Source organism: Cetorhinus maximus, chromosome 6 (genome assembly GCF_964194155.1).
Source record: "Cetorhinus maximus chromosome 6, sCetMax3.hap1.1, whole genome shotgun sequence".
Taxonomy (NCBI): domain Eukaryota; kingdom Metazoa; phylum Chordata; class Chondrichthyes; order Lamniformes; family Cetorhinidae; genus Cetorhinus; species Cetorhinus maximus.
Window position 1 is genome coordinate 46,590,864 of NC_135884.1, and position 25,137 is coordinate 46,616,000.

At 44.2% G+C, this 25,137-nt stretch overlaps 1 protein-coding gene across 2 annotated transcripts in view; it reads right to left on the reverse strand.

Annotated features, from left to right (window-relative positions):
- eogt (EGF domain-specific O-linked N-acetylglucosamine (GlcNAc) transferase) overlaps positions 1-25,137 on the reverse strand; it is a 98,696-nt gene that overhangs the window by 10,591 nt on the left and 62,968 nt on the right. For both annotated transcript variants that reach the window (XM_078543690.1, XM_078543688.1), the window contains exons 10-14: positions 16,597-16,689; positions 16,423-16,494; positions 14,642-14,728; positions 13,612-13,680; positions 11,571-11,626 (exon numbers count right to left, since the gene is read on the reverse strand). In XM_078543690.1, the coding sequence (XP_078399816.1) occupies positions 11,571-11,626; positions 13,612-13,680; positions 14,642-14,728; positions 16,423-16,494; positions 16,597-16,689 (377 nt within the window). The remainder of the gene's footprint in view (positions 1-11,570; positions 11,627-13,611; positions 13,681-14,641; positions 14,729-16,422; positions 16,495-16,596; positions 16,690-25,137) is intronic.

A 25,137-nucleotide genomic window follows, 5' to 3' on the forward strand; every position in this document is an offset into this window, starting at 1 on the left:
GCCAACTGGCCAGACACAGTGTTCTTGAATATGATTTGCTCACATGTGCCATGATTCAGAAGCTGTGGTACAGATATGGAAAGAAAGAAATTCACTATTTGAAAGGCCCTTCCTAGAATGACCATCAAGGAGCTGGATCAACTATGTCCACCCCACCCTTCAAGCTGACAGGATAATGTAGAGAGGGAAAGGGGGTAAGATCTAATTATCTGAAGAGATGACATTATGCTATGTGTTAGACCTAACATTCACAAAGTGCAGCTTAACCCTAGCAAGTTTTAGTATTGGTATATATTTTGAGTTAATTGCCATAAAGCAATTAAAGTCATAAAAAGGCCTAAGTAATGACTTCATACAGATATTCCTTCCTAGTATGAAAAACCATTAACCCTAATTCAAACCACTTTAAGGTGGCACCTCTCCTTATCTGTGTGAAACACCTCTTGAGAAATTCTAGAACAGTAAAAGTTATACGGCACAAAATCTGTCCTCCTGGGGAAAAATTATGCTTCAAATGATAACAGGATCTGATCCACAGAAGGGAATGAGGTCCTCTTGTACCAGCATCATCCAGATAGGTTAAGTGAAAGTAGGGAAACCTCCTTTAAATTAAGGCACTAAAGTAGACAGCTCTGCACACTTAAGGTCAATCAGTGTTAGTCAGTAATAATAGCAACAATTGACAATCAATAGTAACTCCTTTCTAGGGAGAGCAGATTAACTCTCTCTGTCTTGGCAGAAATCAAAGTCTGTTAGGTCACTTGGGTGCTCTTGGTTATGTATGCCTTTACAGACAGCGCATATTAAGACAAGGAGTAAAATACGGAGTTCGCTTGTTACTGCACACAAGCCAGGTCCAGGCAGAGGAAAGTGTCAGAGCAGAGTGGAGCAGTGAGAAAGGCGAGATCAAGCACAGAGCACTGCAATGAGAAAGGCAAGGCCAAGAACAGAGCGCAGCAATGAGAAAGGCAAGGCCAAGAACAGAGTGCAGCAGTGAGAAAGGCAAGGTCAAGAACAGAGCGCAGCACTGAGAAAGGCAAGGTCGAGAACAGAGTGCAGCAATGAGAAAGGCAAGGTCAAGAACAGAGTGCAGCAATGAGAAAGGCAAGGCCAAGAACAGAGCGCAGCAATGAGAAAGGTGAGGTCGAGAACAGAGCGCAGCAATGAGAAAGACGAGGTCAAGAACAGAGCGCAGCAATGAGAAAGGTGAGGTCGAGAACAGAGCGCAGCAATGAGAAAGGCGAGGTCGAGAACAGAGCGCAGCAATGAGAAAGATGAGGTCGAGAACAGAGCGCAGCAATGAGAAAGATGAGGTCGAGAACAGAGCGCAGCTGTGAGAAAGGCGAGGTCGAGAACAGAGCGCAGCAATGAGAAAGGTGAGGTCGAGAACAGAGCGCAGCAATGAGAAAGGCGAGGTCGAGAACAGAGCGCAGCAATGAGAAAGGTGAGGTCGAGAACAGAGCGCAGCAATGAGAAAGGCGAGGTCGAGAACAGAGCGCAGCAATGAGAAAGATGAGGTCGAGAACAGAGCGCAGCTGTGAGAAAGGCGAGGTCGAGAACAGAGCGCAGCAGTGAGAAAGGTGAGGTCGGGAACAGAGCACAGCAATGAGAAAGGCGAGGTCGAGAACAGAGCGCAGCTGTGAGAAAGGCGAGGTCGAGAACAGAGCGCAGCAGTGAGAAAGGTGAGGTCGGGAACAGAGCGCAGCAGTGAGAAAGGTGAGGTCGGGAACAGAGCGCAGCTGTGAGAAAGGTGAGGTCGAGAACAGAGCGCAGCAGTGAGAAAGGTGAGGTCGGGAACAGAGCGCAGCAGTGAGAAAGGTGAGGTCGGGAACAGAGCGCAGCAGTGAGAAAGGTGAGGTCGAGAACAGAGTACAGCAGTGAGAAAGGTGAGGTCGGGAACAGAGTGCAGCAGTGAGAAAGGTGAGGTAGAGAACAGAGTACAGCAGTGAGAAAGGTGAGGTCGAGAACAGAGCGCAGCAGTGAGAAAGGTGAGGTCGGGAACAGAGTGCAGCTGTGAGAAAGGTGAGGTCTAGAACAGAGTACAGCAGTGAGAAAGGTGAGGTCGGGAACAGAGCGCAGCAGTGAGAAAGGTGAGGTCGGGAACAGAGTGCAGCTGTGAGAAAGGTGAGGTCGAGAACAGAGTACAGCAGTGAGAAAGGTGAGGTCGAGAACAGAGTACAGCAGTGAGAAAGGCAATTTCAAGAACAGAGTGCAGCAGTGAGAAAGATGAGGTTGGGAACAGAGTAGAGCAATGAGAAAGGGGAGGTCAAGAACAGAGTGGAGCAGTGAGAAAGGGGAGGTCAAGAACAGAGTGCAGCAGTCAGAAAGGTGAGGTCGAGAACAGGGCGCAGCACTGAGAAAGAGGAAGCTGAGAGTGTGAATGTCACTGGAGAAAAATCACAGTGACATCGCAGCACAAGGAGGGACACATAGTAAGTCTGCAGGTAAAACATCTAAATTAAACTAAATCAATGAGTAGTTTAAAAACTAAAACAAAGCCAAGTTGATTAAATACATAAACTTTACATAATTAAAGAAATACAATAGTGCAGATGATGTGCAGCAATGCAACACGTAGGAATTTATGAAGTGCATCGATACCCCAGACAACCACTCCTGCAGTAAATGGTTATCTTGAAGAACTCCATTTCCAACTCCGAGGTGGAGAGGTTGGGAATTCTACAGTGAGTAACTCGTCTCCTGACTCCCCAGAGTATGTCCATCATCTACAAGGTGCAAGTCAGGAGTGTGATGGAATATTTTCCATTTGCCAGATTAATGCATCTCCAACAATGCACAAGCTCAACACCATCCAGGACAAAGCAGCTCGCTTGATCGGAAGCCCAACCACCACTTTAGTCATGGTTAGACCACACTTAAGAGTAATGTGAGCAGGTCTCATTGCCATATTATAAAGAGGATATAGAGGCACTGGAGGGTGCAGAGAAAATTCACAAGGGTACACTTATCAGGAAAGCATTGTCAGGCCAGATCTCTCTTCTCTCAAAAAAGGCTGAGTGGTGACTTAATAGGATTCTTTAGAATTGTGAAAGGGTTGGATAGAGTGGTTACAGAGAGGATATTTCCTCTTGTGCAGAAGAGCATGACTAGAGGCCATCAATATAGAATTCAGAAGAAACTACTTTACCAAAGAATGGAGAGAATAAAGAACACTCTACCACAGGGAGTGTTTGAAGTGAATCGTATAGATGCATTTAAGGGGAAACTAGACACGCATATGAAAGAGATGGGTATAGAGGGCTCCCATGATAGATTTAATGCAAAAAAGATGGAAGAAGGCTTGATTGGAGCATAAACACTGGCATGAACTGGCTGGGCCAAATAGCCTGTTTCTGTGCTGCAAATTCCATGGGCAGGATTTTTAGGTTGGCGTGCGGGTGCGATTGGCAAGCCTGGGAGCGGCCAGGGAACAGGCCGCTGCCCACAATCAGCCCCCAACTGTGATATGATCAGCACTGCCTGGGTTGGGGGCAGGAGGAGGGCGAGCACTGAAGGCAGCGTGGGGGAATGCTCACAGAAAGCTCCCTGAAGGCAGAGAGCTGCCTCAGGGAGCTGAAGGCTTCAAAAGTATCAAATAAAGAATTTTAAATCCAGAAAAAAATGTCCACGCAACACAAGCAGTCACCTGAGCAAAGACATTATAAAAATTCTGTGCTTAGATTTTTTTAATTTAATAATGGAAACCTCATCCCGCCCTTGGATGAAGTTTCTTGAAAAATGCTAAGGCCGCCTGGCCAATTCCGCCCCCCCCCCCCCCCCCCCCCCCGGCCAACCATAACATTGGGCGGGCAGTGAAAAATCCCAGTTAATTGCACCATTGATGGGCTTAATAGCCCTGTTAATTGCCAGCAGGCATGTTCTGAGTACAGCGCATGCCCGCCGACCGAAATATCGTGTGAGTGCGCAATGACGTTGGGACACTCGCCCAACATCATCATGTGCTATTTTACATTCGAGCTGGTCAGGCGCATGCCTGCCTGCTCAGTGAAAAATTCTGGCCTATATAACTATTCACTCCCTTTACCATCGACACACAATGGCAGCAGTGTGCACCATCTACAATATGCATTGCAGCAACTCAACAAGCCACCTTTAACAGCACCAACAAATCTGTAACCTCTACCACCTAGAAGAACAAGGGTCGCATGGAAACATCACCACCTGCAAGTTCCCCTGCAAGCCAGACACCATCCTGACTTGGATCGCCGTTCCTTCACTACCTCTGGGTCAAAATCCTGGATCTCCCTCCCTAACAGCACTGTGGGTGTATCTGACTGCAGCAGTTCAAGAAGACGGCTCACCACCACCTTCTCAAGGGCAATTAACAGAGGGCAACAAAATCTGCCCTTGTCAATGACGCTCACGTCCCAAGGACAAATAATTAAAAACAAATGAGGGGCATCAGAGAGGGGAAGAATTATCTGTACCCTTTGATCCATGAGGCAGTCATACCATTTAGGTGGTGTGACTGCAGTCAGGCAGGTAACAAGACCCAGAATGCAATGCTGGAGGAGTCTTGGCCTTTGCCCTTATCCAATGGCTATGTCTGATATTTATGTGATGAGAGCAAAGTCTGCAGGGTAGATGAGCAAATTGTCCATGGCACCATGGTACACAAGATCAAATGGGGGGAATGAAAAGGAAGTGGTAGTGATAGGGGACAAAACAGATAAATGTTGTTTTCAGCTGGGGCCAACGGTTGTATTGCCCGCCCTGTGCCGAGGTTAAGCCACTATCTCATGGCTGGAGAAGACTTGGGCCAGGATTTTCCAGCCCTGTCGTGGGTGGGACCACTGCGGGACCAGAAGATCCCGGCGGCAGGCGGGTGCAGAAATTCCTGCCCTTGCAGTGGGAAGAGGATTATCCAGTTGTCGTGGTGCATGTTGAAATCAATGACAGAAGTAGAACTGGAAAAGACGTTCTGCTGAGGGAGCATGAGGAGTTGCGGTTGAAATTAAAATGCAGAGCCTTACTGGTAATAATTTCTAGATTGTTACCTGAGCCATGTGCAAACTGGCATAGCGACTAACAGGTTAAAAGGTTAAATACGTGGCTGAAAAGTGCTGTAAGAGGCAGGGGTTTCAATTCATGAGACACTGGCATAAATGCATGGGAAAGAGGGAACTGTTCCATTGGGATGGGCTCCATGTAAACTGAGTGGTAGAGTAACAATTTGGGTAAAAATCAGCAGAGTGGGTCAGGGACAGAGGGCTTAGCAGAGATCATGGGGCATTAATGATTAAGGTGACATCAGGGAATATAGAAAATAATGAAAGCTAAAGGCACTATATTTGAATGCACAAAGCATTTGCAACAACATAGATTAACTGATAGCACAGATAGAAATTAATGGATTTAATCTAATAGCTATTACGGAAATATGGTTGCTGGGTGACCAAGGTTGGAAATTAAATATTCCAGTATATTTGGCCTTTAGAAGGAATAGACAAAATGCAAAAGGATGGGTATCCCTGATAATAAAGAATGGGATAAAGACAGGAAGGGCAAAGGATCTTAGCTCAGAAAATCAAGATGGAGAATCAGTTTGAGTTGAGCTAAGAAACAGCAAGGGGCAAAAAACACTGGTGAGAATGGTTTACAGGCTCCTTAACAGTATTTGCAGTGTCAGGCAGAAAATAAATCAGGCACGTGTAATAAGGGTAATACGGTAATCGTCTGGATCTTTTATCCTCATAACGGCTGGACAAACCAAGTATGCAATAATGTGTGGAGGATAAGTTCATGGAATGTATTCAAGATAATTTTCTTATGCAGTAAGACAAGGAACAGGCTATTTTAGATCTAGCTTTGTGCAGTGAGACCAGCTTAATTAATAACTTTGTAGTAAAGAAGCTTCTGGGGAAGTGACCATGATATCATAAATTTTACATTGGGTTTGAGAGTGATTTAGTTAAATTTGAAATTAGGGTCTTAAATCTAAACAAACCAAACTATGTATGCATCAGGAGTGAGTTGGCCAAGGTAGATTGGAAAACTAGATGAAAAGAAATGACAGTAAATAGGCAATTGCAAACAGTTAAAGAAGTAATTCATAATTTGCAAGCATTATGTTTTCATTTAAGGAATAAAAGACCCACAGGAAAAGTGGTCCAACCGTGGCTGACAGAATAAAAAACAGAAGAGCCTTTTACTGTTGCCAAAAAGAACATTAGGAGAATTTTAAAATTCAGCAAAGGATGACAAATAAATTGATAAAGAAAGAGAAAATAGGACAGGAGGGTGCATGACTAGAGACATAAAAACAGATTGCAAAAGTTTCCATAGGAATTTAAAAAGGAAGAGATTAGTGAGAGTAAACCTGGGGCTCTTAGAGACAGAGACAGTAAAAATTGTAAAATGGAATTTGGAAGTGACAGAGAAGCCATATAAATTCTGTCCTCACAGTGGAAGGCACAAAAAAAACTGTCCTGAAGTAATGGGGAGCCAAGGATTTAGTGAAAATGAGGAACTTGAGGAGATCAGCATTAGTAACGAAATAGTACTGGAGTAATTAGTGGGATTTAAAAGAGGTAACTATAGAGATAGTGGATGCCTTTATTTTGATCTTCCAGAATTATCTAAATTCTGGAACAGTCCCCATAGGTTGGAAGGTAGCAAACCTAGCCCCACTATTCAAGAAAGGAGGAAAAGAGAAAACAGGGAACTACAGGCTAGCTAACCTGGCATCAGTAGTAGATAAAATGCTAGAAACTATTTTTAGGACCATGATAACAGCACACTTAGAAAATCGCAATATGATTTGAGGGAAGTCAACACAAATGCATAAAAGGACATTATGTTAGATAAATTAATGTAGTTTGAGGGTAAAACTAGTAGAGTAGATAAGGGAAGCCAGTTGATGTTGAGTATCTGGATATGCAAAAAAAACATTCAATAAGTGCCACACCAGAGGTTAACACACAAAATTAAGGCTCAGGGGTTTGGGGGTAAAATATCAGCATGGAGTGAGGCTTGACTGACAGAAAACAGTAAGAATAAGCAGATCATTTTTGGGTTGACTGACAGAAAACAGTAGGAATAAGCGGATCATTTTGGGTTGGCAGGCTGTAACTAGTGGGGTACTGCAAAGATCAATTGCTTAGGCCTCAACTATTTACAATTTGTATCCATGATGTAAATGAAGTTCGCTGACAAAACCAAGTTAGGTCAGAAAGGAAGCTGTGAGGAGGACGGAAAGAGGCTCTGATAGGATTTAGATAGGTTCACTGAGTGAGCAACAACGTTGCAGATGGAATATTGTGTGAAGGTTGTCCACTTTGTTAGGAAAAACAGAAAAGCAGAATTTGTTTTACAGCAAAAAACTGAGAAATGTTGAGATTCAGAGGGATCTGGATCCCCTCGTATATGAATCACAGAAGGTTAACATGCAGGTACAACAGCAATTAGGAAAGCAAACAGTATGTTAACCTTTATTGGAAAGAATTAGACTATAAGAGTAAAGAAGCTATAATGCACACCTGAAGTATAGTGTACAGCTTTTGTCTCCTTACCTAAGAAAGGATATATTTGCCTTAGAGAGCACGTAATGAAGGTTCACTAGACTGATTCCTAGGATGAGGAGATCATCCCATGAGGAGATATTGAGTAGATTAGGCCTAAATTTCCTAGGCCAGAATTTTAGCTCAGTGGGTGGGTGTGCGCCCAATCCAACCGAGCGTGAAATGATACGCGATGATGTCGGCCAAGCGTCCCAACGTCAACACGGAGTCGCGCAACAGTCTGGTTGGCGGGCATGTGCCAGAGCCAGTAGCATGCCCATCGACAATTAAAAGGCTTGTTAAGGCCATTAAGTTATCAACTGAGTTTAATTTTCACTGCCCATTCAACCTAACGGTTGGCGGGCAGGCGAAAAGGCCAAGCAGCCTTTGTATTTTTTGGAAATCTCATTCATGGGCGGGATGAGATTTCCAAAAGCAAATAAAAATAAAAACTTTATTTTTTAATTAAAAACATGTCGTTGCTCATGTGACAGCTCCATGCCTCAGGGAGATTTTTCTGCGCTCTCTCGCACGCATGCATGAAGTTCGTGCTAGGCCTGCTCACACTCCCTCCCCCCACCCAGCGCTCAGCGCTGCCACTCACGTATCATGTAGACCTGCGTAAAATTACGGAGCGCTGCCGATCGCGGGCGGCTTCCTGACCACCCCTGCCGATCCTGCACGCCAAGAGCAAAATTCTGCCCCTAGGATTTAGAAGAATAAGAGGTGATTGGAATGAAACTTATAATATTCCTAAGGGGCTTGAAAAGGTAGATGCAGGGAAGATGTTTCCCCTGGCTGGGAGTCTAGAACTAGGGGTCACTTGTCTCAGAAAAAGGGGTAAGCCAGGACTGAGGTGAGGAGAAATTTTTTCACTCAAAGAGTTGTGACCTTTTGGATTGTCTACAACAGAGAGTTATGGATGCTCAGTCATTGAGTATATTCAAGTCAGAGAAAAAAGATTTTTGGAATCTAAGGGCAGAGATGAGAATGGTGGCCATTACTAAGGAGAAGGTGCTAGGAAAACTGAAAGGTCTGAAGGTGGATAAATCACCTGGACCAGATAGATTACACCCCAGAGTTCTGAAGGAGATAGCTGAAGAGATAGTGGAGGCGTTAGTGGCGATCTTTCAGGAATCACTCGAGTCAGGGAGGGTCCCAGAGGACTGGAAAATCGCTAATGTAACCCCCCTGTTTAAGAAGGGAGTGAGGCAAAAGACGGGAAATTACAGGCCGATTAGCCTGACATCGGTCATTGGTAGGATTTTAGAGTCCATTATTAAGGATGAGATTTCAGAATACTTGGAAGTGCATGGTAAAATCGGGCAAAGTCAGCATGGTTTCATCAAGGGGAGGTCATGCCTGACAAATCTGTTGGAATTCTTTGAGGAGGTAACGAGTAGGTTAGGCAAAGGAGAGCCAATGGATGTTATCTACTTGGACTTCCAGAAGGCCTTTGACAAGGTGCCGCACAGGAGACTGCTCAGTAAGATAAGAGCCCATGGTGTTAGAGGCAAGGTACTAGCATGGATAGAAGATTGGCTGTCTGGCAGGAGGCAGAGAGTGGGGATAAGGGGGTCCTTCTCAGGATGGCGGCCGGTGACTAATGGAGTTCTGCAGGGGTCAGTGTTGGGACCACAACTTTTCACTTTATACATTAATGATCTAGATGAAGGAACTGAGGACATCCTGGCTAAGTTTGCAGATGATACAAAGATAGGTGGAGGGACAGGTAGTATTGAGGAGGCAGGGAAGCTGCAGAAGGATTTGGACAGGTTAGGAGAATGGGCAAAGAAGTGGCATATGGAATACAACGTGGGGAAGTGTGAGGTCATGCACTTTGGTAGGAAGAATAGAGGCATGGACTATTTTCTAAATGGGGAGAGAATTCAGAAATCTGGAGTGCAAAGGGACTTGGGAGTCCTAGTCCAGGATTCTCTTAAGGTTAACTTGCAGGTTGAGTCGGTAGTTAGGAAGGCAAATGCAATGTTGGCATTTATTTCGAGAGGACTAGAATATAAAAGCAGGGATGTGCTGCTGAGGCTTTATAAGGCTCTGGTCAGACCACATTTAGAATATTGTGAGCAATTTTGGGCCCCGTATCTCAGGAAGGATGTGCTGGCCTTGGAGAGGGTCCAGAGGAGGTTCACGAGAATGATCGCAGGAATGAAAGGCTTAACATATGAGGAACGTTTGAGGACTCTGGCTCTATACTCAATGGAGTTTAGAAGGATGAGGGGGGATCTGATTGAAACTTACAGAATACTGAAAGGCCTGGATAGAGTGGACGTGGGGAAGATGTTTCCATTAGTAGGAGAGACTAGGACCCGAGGGCACAGCCTCAGAGTAAAGTGAAGACCTTTTAGAACAGAGATGAGGAGAAACTTCTTTAGCCAGAGAGTGGTGAAATTATGGAATTCATTGCCACAGAAGGCTGTGGAGGCCAGGTCATTGAGTGTATTTTAGACCGAGATAGATAGGTTCTTGATTGGTATGGGGATCAAAGGTTACGGGGAGAAGACGGGAGATTGGGGTTGAGAAACTTATCAACCATGATTGAATGGCGGAGCAGACTCGATGGGCCGATTGGCCTCATTTCTGCTCCTATGTCTTATGGTCTTATGGAATCAAGAGGTATGTGGATAGATCTGTCAGTATTGGCTCTAAGAGCTGAATGGGCTCCTCCTGCACCTATTTTGTATATTCTTATACTCTCCTCCAACTAAAAATATATAGTTTTCTAGATTATGGAAATTAGAGTCTTCGGCTGCTGAGTTATTCCATTCGGCACTTTTTGCCTTCTGCTGAAGGTAGCCTTTTTTCATGGACAGAAGGAAGTCTGCATTAAAGGAGCTAATATGTTGTGCTGTGTACTTCTGACCCTGCAATGTTATGGGGTATGGTAACATAGTTGATATGTTATTAGACTATAGGGGAGATGGTGGTAGCGGTAATGTCACTGGACTAGTAATCCAGAGGCCCAGGATAATACCCTGGGGACACGGGTTTGAATCCTACCACAGCAGCTGGTGGAATTTTAATTTAATTAATAAATAAATTCAATTGATTAATTAAAAAATCTTGAATTCAAAGCTAGTAATTGTGAGCATGAAACTATCATTGATTGTTGCAAAAACCCCATTTTGTTCCCTAACGTCCTTTAGGAAAGGAAATCTGCCAAACTTACCTGGTCTGACCTACATGAGACTCCAGGTCCACAGCAATAACTGCCCTCTGAAATAGCCACACTGTTCAAGGGCAATTAGGGATGGGCAACAAATGCTGGCCTTGCCAGCAACACCCAGATCCCAAGAAAGAATTAAAAAATACTATAGTTCAGACTTCTGAATTATATGATCAGAAATATGAGTTCAAAAGAATTTAAATGCAGTCAGTTAAATAAATATGGAATTTTAAAACAAGCCAGTATCAGTAATGGCGACTATCAAACATAAGATTTTTGCATTGATCCCCATGTCATAGCTTCCCAGGCTTGCTTCATTCTGGGCATTGATGGTTTACCCCTCCACTCTGCAAAGGGCATTTTTCTGTGTACTCATACCCTGTCCATAAATGTGCCATCTATTCTCCCTCTCAGGCACAGCACACTATCTGTACTGACTCAGTTCAGCAGCATTTGTGCAAGTGCTTTCCTGACTTGCCATTTAGTTGAATTTTTCAAATGCACCCAAGCTTCCATAAACCACAATAATAAAGCTGATTATTCCAATGAATGAGTTAAAAAGTGAGAAAAATGTTAATCCCCATCTGAGGTACTTCCTGGGCACTAAGTAATTCTACCTCCAAAAATTTCACGCAACATATAAATAACTGAAATTACCACTTTTTGACATGGCATAACTTTTTCTTTTGCAGTTAATGCTGTGTTAGTAGGATTGCAGAGAAGCTTGGCTTTGAAAAGTGCAAATTCTGAAAATGCAATTTTTATGCGTTGTTAGTTACAAACGGTCTCCTTTTACCACTGAGAAAGAAATTTTAGCACTTCTACCCATGCCCCAACCCCCAATTTATATGATGTTTAACACTTACTTGTAATCCACCACTCTGACATCAAATACTGTTACTGTCTTCAGTGCCTTCACCAGCTGAGGACAAAGTTAAAATATTTGCATTGCATTCAGCAGTTTAATTTTATTGAGCTTTTAATACAATTCGAAAACTATTTAACAAAAAGCTTTCTATAATTTATGAGCAATAAAATATTTAATACAGTGTACTGCCTCCAAAAAAATTAAACACAGCTGTCATTATATAATGAGCACATCTCCCATAATATTGCTCATAGAGAGGCGGAGGATGTGCTGTTTTATGACAGAGATGTTACCAACAGAGTGTGATAGGAAAAATAATACAGATGCGGGACAAACAGGAAATCCATCTTATACATAAGACTTTTAATATGTTCTTTATAACTACTTGACCCCCATGGTGTTGCACATGAGAGTAACACCAAGTTATCTTTCAAAGCTAACTAGCCCAGGCAATTAAACCCCCTTTTAAAGTCATGCATTTTGCCCTTATACTTTGCTCTTCTATATTGTTGCTAAATAACAAAACAGCAGCAATTTAGGAAGCCGAGTTGGATTGGAGCATACAGGTTTCCCGACAGTACAGACGAGGGTGGCCTGCAAGTTGTCTGATAGCGGCAACATTGGCAGGAGGGTGTAATTACAGCATGACAAGTTTACATGGGCTGTTTCCATTTTAAATGTGGATATTGGAATTTATAATGGGAAAGCTGACAGGAAATGCACACAGATGCAGAATTTTTAATATATTAAAGATGTAAAGCAAGTTGTGAAAGAAGGGTAATTTCCTTTTGTTTATTTTTCTAAATCTCTCCCCAGGACTTGAGTCATAGTGGATATTGTCCTGTAGACATTACAATCCTTTTGTACTTTGCCAGTGTGAATATTTATCACGAGTTTAGGCAATCTGTGTTGGCAGATTATTTAACTGTAAACAACACCACTGTCAAGTCTACATTTTTCCTCACCTGACATCACACATTTTCCAGCAATATTTCCTAGTCACAACTGGGAGTGAGAAACTCGCATTATTAATACTCCAGGTGCTGTCTCACCAAGGTTCTATACAATCGCAGCAAGACTTCTTTACTCCTGCACTCAAGTCCTCTTGCAATAAAGGCCAACACACCATTTGCCTTCCTAATTGCTTGCTGCACCTGGTTAGCTTTCAGTGATTTATGAACAAGGACACCCAGGTCCATTTGGGCATCAACATTTCCCAATGTCTCACTATTTCAGAAATACACTGCATTTCTGTTTTTCCTCTCAAAGTGGATAACTTCACATTTTTGCCACATTATATTCCATCTGCCATGTTCTTGCCCAATCTCTTGGCCTGTCTAATTCCCCTTGAAGCCTCTTTGCATGCTCCTCACTACTCACATTCCCACCTAGTTTAGTATCATCAGCAAACTTGGAAATATTACATTTGATCCCCACATCCAAATCATTGATATAGATTGTGAATAGCTGGGATCCAAGCACTGATCCTTGCAGTACCCCACTAGTCACAGCCTGCCAACTAAGAATGACCTGTTTATTCCTACTCTCTGTTTTGTGTTTGTTAACCCATTCCCAGTCCATGCCAGTATATTCCCCCATCCCATGCGCTCTAATTTTACTTAGTAACCTCCTGTGTGGGAGCTGATCGAAAGCCTTCTGAAAGTCCAAATACACCTCTTTCACTGGTTTCTCCTTAACTATTCTACTAGTTACATCCTCAAAAAACTCTGACAGGTTTGTCAAACATGATTTTCCTTTCATAAATCCATGTTGACTCTGCCCAATCCTACCCTTATTTTTCTCAGTGACCAGCTATCACATCCTTTATAATAGATTCTAGTATTTCCCATACTACTGATGTCAGGCTAATAGGTCTGTAGTTTCCTGTTTTCTCTCCCTCCTCCTTTCTTAGATAGTGGGGTTACCTTGCTACCTTCCAATCTGTAGGAACCAACTATTCACAGGTAACTACGGCAAAATTCTATACCGCCTGCTATATATCTTAGGCAACAAAATAATTGCTTCCTTTTGCTACCCACCTCATCCTGATTTAAAATTCTGCGATATTGAGTGCCGCGAACCAGAAGTGTAACACGAATTCTCCCAGTCTTGATAAAAGAAAAGTAGGTTTATTAAGCATATAGCAAGATTTCCAAATATTAAAATATATCTTCTAAATTATCATTTAGAATTTCATAATCAAAATTATCTAAGCATAATTCAGATCTATTTGATCATTCCAAAAGAGTATTTCTATTTTCGTTGAGATGGATAGGCCATGTTAAAGCTGACAAGACAGAGAGTTTATTTTGTATATGATGGCTAAATTCAAAGTTACTGATATTTCCATGTACTCAGGAGCTGTGACAGACTATTTGAAGAAGCAATTGTCCTGCAGATGTGCATGGCATCCTAATTAATAGACAGATCTTCATATTTGAATAGCTGAGTTAGAGCTTAATCCTTAACTAATTTTGAAGCTGCTCCAAAAGAAGTGGGATTAGTCCTGTAGAGATCTTGTTTACTGAGCCATTGCATCAGCCTTCCTATGTGTACGTTGTAAATATCTAGGTATATTCCTATGGCCACTATCAGGTGCTCTGTAGCCAGTGTGAGGAATTGAGAGCACAATAACAATCCACCCTTCTTCCTCAATGAATCAGAATATCATCAAGGCGCTTTATTATGGAGGGGGCATCATAGCCAAGATCATTCTCCCTAACTCAAGGGTACTGAGGCTGATCATAACACCCTCACCACCACCACCCCAGCTGAAATCAGTCTCTAGAGGCATATAGAGAGTGAAGGTGCAACATTTGGAGGTTTTAGGATGTGGGGGCATAGCTTTGTAGGAGTGGATTTCAATTGAAGCGTAAGAAAAAAAACTGCATGGGCAGTAGTTGATCTGGATACAGCAGAATGGGCTTTTTTGGCTAAACAAACAGCTGTCGAAAAGTTGTGAGCTGTTACACTGCAGTGAGTAGCTTATGCCTATGATACCATTCCAAGGTTGTTGGTGGATTTGCTAAATAGATGGGGTTATGGAGCACTCTACAATAGGACACGTACCTGTGGACTTTCTTGTGTAACATTTAACCTAAACAGGACATGCTGTGAAAATGCTCTGAACATTCCTGCACTGAAACAGTCCGGCACCTGTTATTGACAAGTAAAGAAAGCATTAGTACAGTGTTACATGTGGCCAATCACTTAATTGATAAATGCAATACAAAGACATCGAACATATTCTGAACACATAGTTCAGTTCTGATAAAAGGTCATCAAGCTGAAACACTGGGCAGAAATTTTCACTCGGCGGGCGCGCCCAACCCGCTCAAGCGTGAAATGACAAGTGTTGATGTTGGCCGAGCGTGCCGACATCAACGCGCAGTCGTGCAATAGTTCGGTCGGTGGGCATGCGCCAGAGCCGGCAGTGCACCCGCTGACAATTAAAAGGCCTGTTAAGGCCATTAAGTGATCAATTAACTTAAATTTTTCGCTTACCATCCAACCTAACAGTTGGCTGGCAGGCAAAAAGGCCAAGCGGCCTTTGCATTTTCTTGGAAACCTCATCCACAGACGGGACGAGGTTTCCAAAAGCAAATTTTTTTGAAGTTTTAAAATGTAATTAATAACAGAGTCACATGAGGGGACATGTTTTATTACATTTTTATTTTCATTATTTTCTTTTTTTAACAAACCCTTCATCTCCCTGAGGCAGCTCTGTGCCTCAGGGAGATTGTGAAGCGCTCACTCGCACGCATGTTCGTGCTCAGTCCTCTCGCCGCCCTCCCCCCCCACCCCGCACAGGCAGCACTCAGCACTGCCGCCCGTGTTTCACGCTGGGCAGGCCTTAACTGGCCCACCAGCACGAAATCGCTGTCCGGTCCCGATCGCGGGCGGCAGTCGGCTTCCCAACCGCCGAGCCCGCCCGCCAACAGCAAAATTCTGCCCATTAACTCTGCTTCTCTCCCAACAGATGCTGCCAGCGCTGCTGAGTATTTCCATAATTTTCTGTTTATTTCAGATTTCCAGCACCTTCAGTATTTTCTTGTATATTTTATCCATCAGGTTTCGTGTGCTAGAATTGTAGAAATCTGTTGAAATACTTCCAGATAGTCCAAGCCCTATCGCTGACTTGTTAAATGTTATGTTACCATAATAAAAAGACAAGTGCCACTAGTTACGTAAAGGGCATACACTGTTTCTCAGTATGCTTCGTTTCCTCTCCAATATAAAAAAATAGGGTAACTAACTGAAATACAAAAATATGAAAAATATTTGTTAGCTGGATTCATAGTCAAGGAAACAAACTTCCCAACTAACTTACAGGCAAAATGGTCTCAGTCACAGAACTGAACAAAAAGTTCTATGCCAGGCTTCACAATCAAACCACTTGATTTTGGATCTTTTGATCTATCGAAAAACTGTTGCAAGTTTGGTTGATCATTCCAATATCACAAAAAAACTCCAATTTTGCAGCTAACATTTTTTCAGAGTAAACAGTTTATTGGGCCTGTTAAAGTCTGTGATTTGTACAGCATGTGGTCCATAATGGTGTTCAAGTGAGCACTGCTATGTTGGGGCCTGTCCATTGTTTCTTGTTTATAACCACTCAAAAGAAGTGCATTCCTCTCACAAACCATTTTATAATACTGAACATAACTGAAAATCACCCTTACAGAATTCAAGTGAGTTTGCGCTCTACAAAGTATGAGAGCATTCAACAAAGGGGTTAAAAACTCAGCAGTAAGGTTTGTGTGGTCATTTCATTAGAAAGGAAATATATTAAATGAACGTTGTTTTTATGACACAAATAAATAGTTTTGTAATGCATGAAACACACTTACCAAAGGGGTATTGTAAAACAATCCATAGCGCATACGTGGGAGTAATGAAAAGACTACTTCCTTGAAGCATACCTAAATTACCACACACAAAAGGAATAAAACAATGGTGCTTAAGAAGAACACTTCTTAATATGTACAAATTGTAGCTACTCAAATATCAAAAATGTTCAGTACCCTTTTAAAGTCAAATGTCTTTAAATGTATAATATTGTGATCAGCAAATGCTTTCCAGGTATCGCTAAATAAATCACCATATCCATAGGAACTCTGCAAGACAAAACAAGGGAGATTGGCTGGATCAGAACTGAGATTAAAAATATCGACATAGAAAAACATGTTATCTCTGTGCGTCAGAAATAAGTATAAATGCAACCATCTGTAAGCAGTAATAGACTGAGATATATGTACTAGTAACTGCAACCGAGTCTGTGATGTTGTCAAAACAGTTACTTGCAATTTAGTTATTTTGAAGTCTCCAAATTGTAGCTTCAAAAACAGAGAATAAAATCCGTTGAGAAGCCAATAGAAGGAGACATATAAGAACATAAGAACTAGGAGCAGGAGTAGCCAATTCAGCCCCTCGAGCCTGCCCCGCCATTCAATATAATCATGGCTGATCTCATTTCGGCCTCAACTCCAATTTCCCTCCCTCTCCCCATAACCTTTCAACCCATTACTAATTAAAAATCTGTCTAACTCCTCCTTAAATTTATTCAGCGTCCCGGCATCTGCTGTACTCTGAGGTAGTGAATTCCACAGATTCACGACCCTTTGAGAAAAGTAATTCCTCCTCATCTCTGATTTAAATCTACCACCCCTTAGCCTAAAATTATGGCCTCTCATTCTAGAATGCCCCACAAGGGGAAACATCCGCTCCATGTCTACTTTGTCTATCCCCTTTAGCATCTTATATACCTCAATTAGATCTCCTCTCATCCTTCTAAACTATAGCGAGTATAGGCCTAAACTGCTCAATCTCTCCTCATAAGGCAAGCCCCGCATCTCTGGAATCAATCTAGTGAACCTCCTCTGAACCGCCTCCAGTGCAACTACATCCTTCCTCAAGTAAGGGGACCAAAACTGTGCAGTGCTCTGGGTGCAGTCTCACCAATGCCTTGTACAGTTGCAACAACACTTCCCTATTTTTATACTCTATTCCTTTAGCAATAAATGCCAACATTCCATTTACCTTCCTTATTACCTGCTGTACCTGCATACTAGCTTTCAGCAATTCATGCACGAGGACACCCAGATCTCTCTGCACTGAAGCATTCTGAAGTTTCTCTCCATTTAAATAATAAGTCGCCTTTTTATTCTTCCGACCAAAATGGATAACCTCACACTTATCCACGTTAAACTCCATCTTCCAAATTTTAGCCCATTCACCTAACTTGTCCATATCCATTTGTAAATTTCTTATTTCTTCATAACAGTCACCAACACTAATGAAAGTGGAGAGGCATTTAAAATACACAGTTTTCCAAATCAATTTACAAAGAGAGAGCCTGGCTTTAACATGTTTTAATGATGTGATCAGGCCCCAGACTACATCAAAGAAATGAAATCAGTGCTCAATTTATTTTCAAAGTGCAGAATACAGACACAGATAAGCAACCCGCATCAAAGTTCTGGAAATTTTTCCCAAAGTAAAAAATGATATGGCACAACCTGTACAGTCCAATAGTTTGCACATCGTCATATGTGACAAGTTGCAACTAATATCAGAAGTAAAGCACATCACTGTGTGGCAGGAAATAAGAGAATTCCACTGTTTGAGACACTTGTGATCGAGAATCAACAATCTTTGTGCAAGTGGTACCGTTCATTGCTCAAAAGTTTGCCTGTAATTAAGTAATTTTGAAATAATCTGAAATGCAGCTTTTAAAAGAGTTAAGAATCATGCCTGCAGAGAGAGAGGCTAAACTGAGATAGCAGTAGTAGACAAAATAAAATTAACTGTAACAAATATGGAATTGTTTTTCAGAACAATTTAACACAGACTGAAGAATCAGACAAGCTTTAAAATTATCATTTTAATGAAACATTCAGGTTACTGATGACATGAAAGAAGTGAAAGCACTGCTCAATTTATTTTGAAGTACAGGATATCAACATCACCAGAAAACAGATGTCAGAGAAAAGATAAGCAAACCCTTATAAGTAGAATTCAGCATTGAATATTATTATACGCTGTGCTTTGTAAAATACAGGAATACTGTATCACATAGATAGGTTGTGATTAATGGCTACTTTCCCAAAAACCAGGAATTTTAATAATGAACCATATATACATAATTTGAGATAGACCACTTGAGGTTGATGTTGTTGTGAAGACATAATTTTGTATTCTCACTGATAAATTTATTTTATAGATGTAGATTCTCATTGGCTGTAAAGCACTTTGAGACATCCTATGGCCATGAAAGGCACGACATAAATGCAAGGTTTTGCCTACTCACCAGCTATCCTTTCGGCCTTTGTGAGTGATATTGTCAATTATCAACCTGTATTTGTAAATGGGGCAGTTTTAAAGTGTTGTGGGTTGGTGGGAAGTTTAAAACATTTTAAATTTTAAAACCTGACCCCAATCTCACCTACTTCCAGTTTTAACAGAGGTGGGGTTGGCCAGCAGCTGACCAACCTGTTCTCAAAAGGCGGATCAATCACTAAAATGTTTAAGGAGCTTGAATGCCTCCATTTTTACTGGATGTTTATTTTTAACTCATGGAGGCCAGGATTCCCGAGGTTCAGAGATGACAGCAGGTGAAAGGAGATGAGAAAGGCCAGATCCATGAGGTAAATGCACTGTTTGTGGACCAGGCGAAGCAAGAGTGTTTTTTTTTTTATTTTTTTTTTATTGTAAAAATATACTTTATTCATAAAAAATCTTCAATCACATTCAAAACCATTTCAAAAACAACATTACAAGGGTACAATCCAGGTTAAACTTTTACAAAATGTATCACCAGGTGCATCAGTACAAACAATATTACAATCATTTACAGCCTTTCATTTTGATCTGTACAGCCCGAGGGGCTCTAAACAGTTCCCAGTCTCTCGGTGCGCTGTGGTAGAAAGGTCTTAGACAGCGACCCTTCCCCATTGCGCCTTTGCGGCAGCTGCCCCAAGCTTTAGTGCGTCCCTCAGCACGTAGTCCTGGACTTTGGATTGTGCCAGTCCGCAACAATCGGTCGGGGACAACTCTTTGTGCTGGAAGACCAACAAGTTTCGGGCAGACCAAAGCGCGTCTTTCACCGAGTTGATGATCCTCCAGCTGCAGTCGATGTTTGTCTCGGTGTGTGTCCCGAAGAAGATGGCTCATTAAAGTCTTCGCATTCCGACATCTTGAGGATCAGCAAATCCTTTTATGCCGGACTGTATGACGTGAAGCCCACGGACAGCACGGCCTCCCAGTCCTTCCTGTCCTCTATCACGGGGGTCCTAGACCACAGTACGCGGGAGAGCCTAGACAAACCGCTAACTCCTGACGAACTGACTAAGGCCCTCGAGTCCTTCGAGAAGAGTAAAACCCCCGGAAGCGACGGCCTGCCGGCGGAGTTGTATTCGGCTCTGTGGGACTTGATCGGCCCAGACCTGCTAGAAGTGTACGAGAGTATGCTCCTGGCCGGCAGCATGTCAGAATCCATGAGGAAAGGCATCATCACCCTCATCTACAAGCACAAGGGGGAAAGGGAGGAAATTAGAAATTGGCGACCCATTTCACTGTTGAATATGGACTATAAGATTCTGTCCAAGGTCATCGCCAACCGGGTCAAATCCGCTCTGGAATTGGTGATTCACCCTGACCAGACCTGCTCTGTGCCAGGCAGGAAGATCTCTGACAGCCTGGCGCTGCTCAGGGATACGATTGCCTATGTACAGGACAGGGGTGTGGATACCTGCCTCATCAGCTTGGATCAGGAGAAGGCCTTTGACAGAATATCGCACACCTACATGGGGGATGTGCTCTCCAAAATGGGCTTTGGGGAGGGAATTCGAAATTGGATCCAACTGCTCTACACTAACATCAGTAGCGCAGTCTCAATCAATGGGTGGGAAACAGATAGCTTTCCGATTAAATCTGGAGTCAGGCAGGGCTGCCCTCTCTCGCCTGTCCTTTTTGTGTGCTGCATAGAACCCTTTGCCGAGTCCATCAGGAAGGATCCGGGCATAAGAGGAGTGACGATCCCAGGCAGTGGAGGCACTCAGGTAAAAGCCTCCCTGTACATGGACGACGTCGCCGTCTTCTGCTCGGATCCGCTGTCGGTGCGCAGACTGATGCACGTCTGCGACCAGTTCGAACTGGCCTCGGGAGCCAAGGTAAATCGTGGGAAGAGCGAGGCCATGTTCTTTGGGAACTGGGCTGACCGATCCTTTGTCCCCTTCACTGTCAGGGCTGACGGCCTGAAGGTGCTGGGGATATGGTTCGGAGGGACCGGGGCATGCGTTAGAAACTGGAAGGAGCGAGTGGCTATGGTGAAAAGGAAACTGGGCATGTGGGAGCGACGCTCCCTCTCCATTGCGGGTAAGAACCTGGTCATCAGGTGTGAGGTACTCTCGCTGTTGCTGTACGTGGCGCAGGTCTGGCCCATTCCACACTCCTGCGCGATGGCGATCACTCGAGCCATCTTCCGCTTTATCTGGAGGTCGAAAATGGATCGTGTCTGCAGGGACGCGATGTACAAGCCTCTAGATAAAGGGGGAAAAAACGTGCCCAACATCGCCCTCATACTGATGGCCACCTTTGTGTGTGGCTGCATCAAGCGGTGCGTAGACCCTCAGTACGCAAACACCAAGTGTCACTACGTGCTGAGGTTCTACCTGTCCCCGGTGTTGCGAAGGATGGGTCTGGCCACGCTGCCGCGGAACGCTCCAAGTAGTTGGACCGTGCCGTACCACCTGTCCCTGGTGGAAAAATTTATGCGGAAAAACACCTTTGACCACAAGTCCATCAGGCAGTGGTCAGCACGTAACGTCCTAGAGGCCCTGAGGGATAAGGAGAGGGTGGACCCTGTGGGATGGTTCCCCGAGCAGACTGTCAAAGTCATTTGGCAGAATGCCTCATCGCCAGAACTTTCCAACAAGCACCAAGACGTAGCTTGGCTGGTGGTGAGAAAGGCCCTCCCCGTCAGATCCTTCCTACACGCCAGGAGTCTCACCCCCTCTGCACGATGCCCTCGAGGTGGCTGTGGTGGGGAAGAGACCGTTGTTCACCTCCTTGTGGATTGTGCCTTTGCAAAGAAAGTCTGGAGAGAGATGCAGTGGTTGCTGTCGAGGTTTGTCCCGAGCAGTTCTGTGACACAGGACTCTGTGCTCTACGGGCTGTTCCCAGGGACACACACCGAGACAAACGTCAACTGCAGCTGGAGGATCATCAACTCGGTGAAAGACGCTCTTTGGTCTGCCCGAAACTTGTTGGTCTTCCAGCGCAAAGAGTTGTCCCTGACCGAGTGTTGCAGACTGGCACATTCCAAAGTCCAGGACTACGTGCTGAGGGATGCACTAAAGCTTGGGGCAGCCGCCACAAAGGCACAATGGGGAAGGGTCGTTGTCTAAGACATAGTGCACCGAGGGGCTGGGAACTGTTTAAATCCCCTCGGGCTGTACAGCTCAAAATGAATGTAATATTCATTGTATGTATCAATGGATTTCGTGATACGTGTTGTAAAAGTTTGAACCTGTTTGTATTTTTGCGTTGGGGATTTTGAAATGTTTTGGAATGTTGTTTTGAAGATATTTTGTGAATAAAGTATATTTTTGCAAAATAAAAAGAACAGAACTAAAGGGGAACTTCAAGTCGAACTACTTAAACAGAAACTATCAAACTCCCATAATAGTTCACATTCTGTGCTTCAGTTTATGACTGATGGATCAAAAGCACACACCTCAATGACTGAACAAAGCACTTCTAGGACAGCTACATTCAATTCTTTTGTCTAGTTACGTTGCATTTCTATGGAATTTTATAACCAAGTATAACATGAAACACAAGCACGTCAACAGACTTAGCAAGTTTTGTTTATTTTGCTGGGGGCTCACACCCAGTAGTAATTGGATATAAACTGGCAACCTGGGGGTTGGGCGCCACGGGACTGGGAAAGAGCTGCTTGCTGCTGTAATTGCCTACTTCAGAAAATTCCAGATGGACTGAACTGAAACTACATAGTGCCCCGCTGTCGGGTACTCGTGGAAAGTCGCTCATATCTTAAGGTTTCAGACAGTTCAGTTTTATGACGTGGTGCTGTTCCTGGCACCTGTGGCTGCCAACCCCCAAATCATGCCACCCTAGGCAAACTCCTAGGGCAGAATTTTCTGCCAATCTCTGGCGGGCGCGGAGCCGATCCCCACCGGAGAAGCGGGCCGCACCGCCATTTTATGTGGGCAGGTCAATTAAGGCCCACCCAGCGTGATATCTGGGGGGAAGCGCTATGCGCTTCCTGTGCGGCCGGGGGGGATTCCCCAAAAGCGAGAGTGCGCTCTTTCGCGCATGTGCACGAAAGAGCGCACATCTCCCTGAGGCTAAGTGCGGCCTCAGGGAGATTGCTTCCACTTTGAAAAGGATTAAAAATAGAAAAAAAAAATTCCCTAACATGTCCCCCTCATGTGACAATGTCACATGAGATGGGAAATGTTCATAATTTACGCTATAACTTTATTAAACTTTTAAAAACCCTGCATGAAACCTCATCCCGTCGGTGGATGAGTTTTCATGTTTTATCTATTAGCTGCCGGGGCTCCTGGCCTTCCCACCAACCTTAAGGTTGGATGAGTAGGTCCGGAGCTGATTTTGCTGTGCCCCCGTCTTCCTGAAAATTTAAATGGAGCGGGATGACGTCATCCCGCGTCATTTTATGCGTCGGCAAACGGGCCCTACCCCCTGCTCGCCGATGGCAAAATTCTGCCCCTAGTTCGCTTAGTGGTTGTGCTGGCCCTGCCTCTCCAGATTTCTCCAGCTACATGTACCAACATATGCATTTTGCTGTCTCATGTTGGCCTTCTTTGCATCCCTATCTCCTTCCATCCAGTCATAGAGTTTCAAATATCTAGGTGCTATACTCCAGAACACTCTCCGTAAATCCTTCCACTTAGCTACCTCTTCCAGCCTTCAAAGGTTTCCTATAAACCTATCCTTTCCACCATTTCTTTAATTGCCTATCTAAATCCTCTAAAAAATGTTGTATGCATTTCTATTTCAACAAAATGCCTTCAGGTGTTAACTACATTAAAAAAATAGGACCCCCATATTTACTTCAGGTTGGGATTGGAGTGGGTGAATTTAGATTTTTAGGCAGGAATTCCCAGAGGTAAGGGACTTCTGCACATTCTGCAGGAATTAACTGCAGGATTTTACATTTTCAACAGATTTCCCACCTACCAGCCATGCAGGTTGACAGGCTACCCACTCCTGAGAGCCGGTCATCATGATGGGGTTTGGATGTCCTGGAGTTCGGTGAAGTGGTGGAGGTTGGCTGACGGCATGCAGGGAAGCTAGTTGGGCTTAGGAAACACTCTTGCTTCGCCTCGGGAGCACAGAGCTCTCTCTGTGTACCTTTTGGAAGAAGAAACGTGAGCACGTCTCATCCTGCTCCACGGAGCGGACCCTGGAACGGAAGATGATCTTGGAGGCCTCCGAGGCAAAGTGCGAGGCTTGCTGGCTCTTCACCTCTTGGAGTTCCTCCTTGACATCGACCCCCATCGACTGCAGCCGGAGCAGATTCTGCATCTTTTTCTGGAGTCGGGACATTTCCCTCTGTTCCTTTCTAGCTTTCTGGGTGCCTTTGAGGATGAAAAACCTCTTGATGTTTCCCTTGATCGCTTCCCACCAGTGTGTCAGGGACTCAAAGAGGGGTTTCACGGTTCTCCAACCTTTGTAATCCCTCTTGAGCTCCTCAATGTTCTCTGGGGTCAGCAGTTGCACGTTTAGCTTCCATGCCCCCCTGCCCACCCTCTGGTCTTCCTTTAAGTGACAGTCCGCCAGTAGGAGGCAGTGGTCAGAGAAGAACACCAGCTTGACGTCGGTGGATCTGACTGTGAATGCATGGGACACAAACAGGAAGTCTATCCTGGAACGGATGGACCCGTCTGGCCGCGACCAGGTGTATCTACGCTGCGCTCCGTCTGCAGGGTTGCTGAATATGTCGTGCAGCTTGGCATCCTTAACTGTTTCCATCAGGGATCTGGATGAAGCGTCCAATCTGCTGTCGGCCCTGCTGGATCATCCAGCCGCATCGATGATGCAGTTGAAGTCACCGCCCAGAATCACCGGCCTGGAGGTCGCCAGCAGCAGTGGGAGCTGCTGAAAAACCTCCAGCCGCTCGGCCCCTTACGACGGGGCGTACACATTAATTAACTGGAGCGGAGCGTTCTTGTACATTACGTCTGCTACGAGGAGGCGTCCGCCCACCACCTCCTTAACCTCGGAGACGGCGAAGTTGCCTCCCCGCAGCAGAATACCCAGGCCAGAGGAACGAGAGTCGTTTCCGCCCGACCAGATCGATGGCCCGTGGGACCACCATCGTGACCATTGCCTGTAGGAGCTGAGGTGTGGAATCGCACACTCCTGCAGAAACAACAGGTCAGCTTTGACCTTGGCAAGGTAGTCCAAGGTCGCAACACATCGCGTAGTAGATTTAATGCTACGCACATTTATGGATACAATCTTTACACTCATTTTAAAGCGTTTATTTTCTTATCAAACCTGTTGTCTCTGAGGGT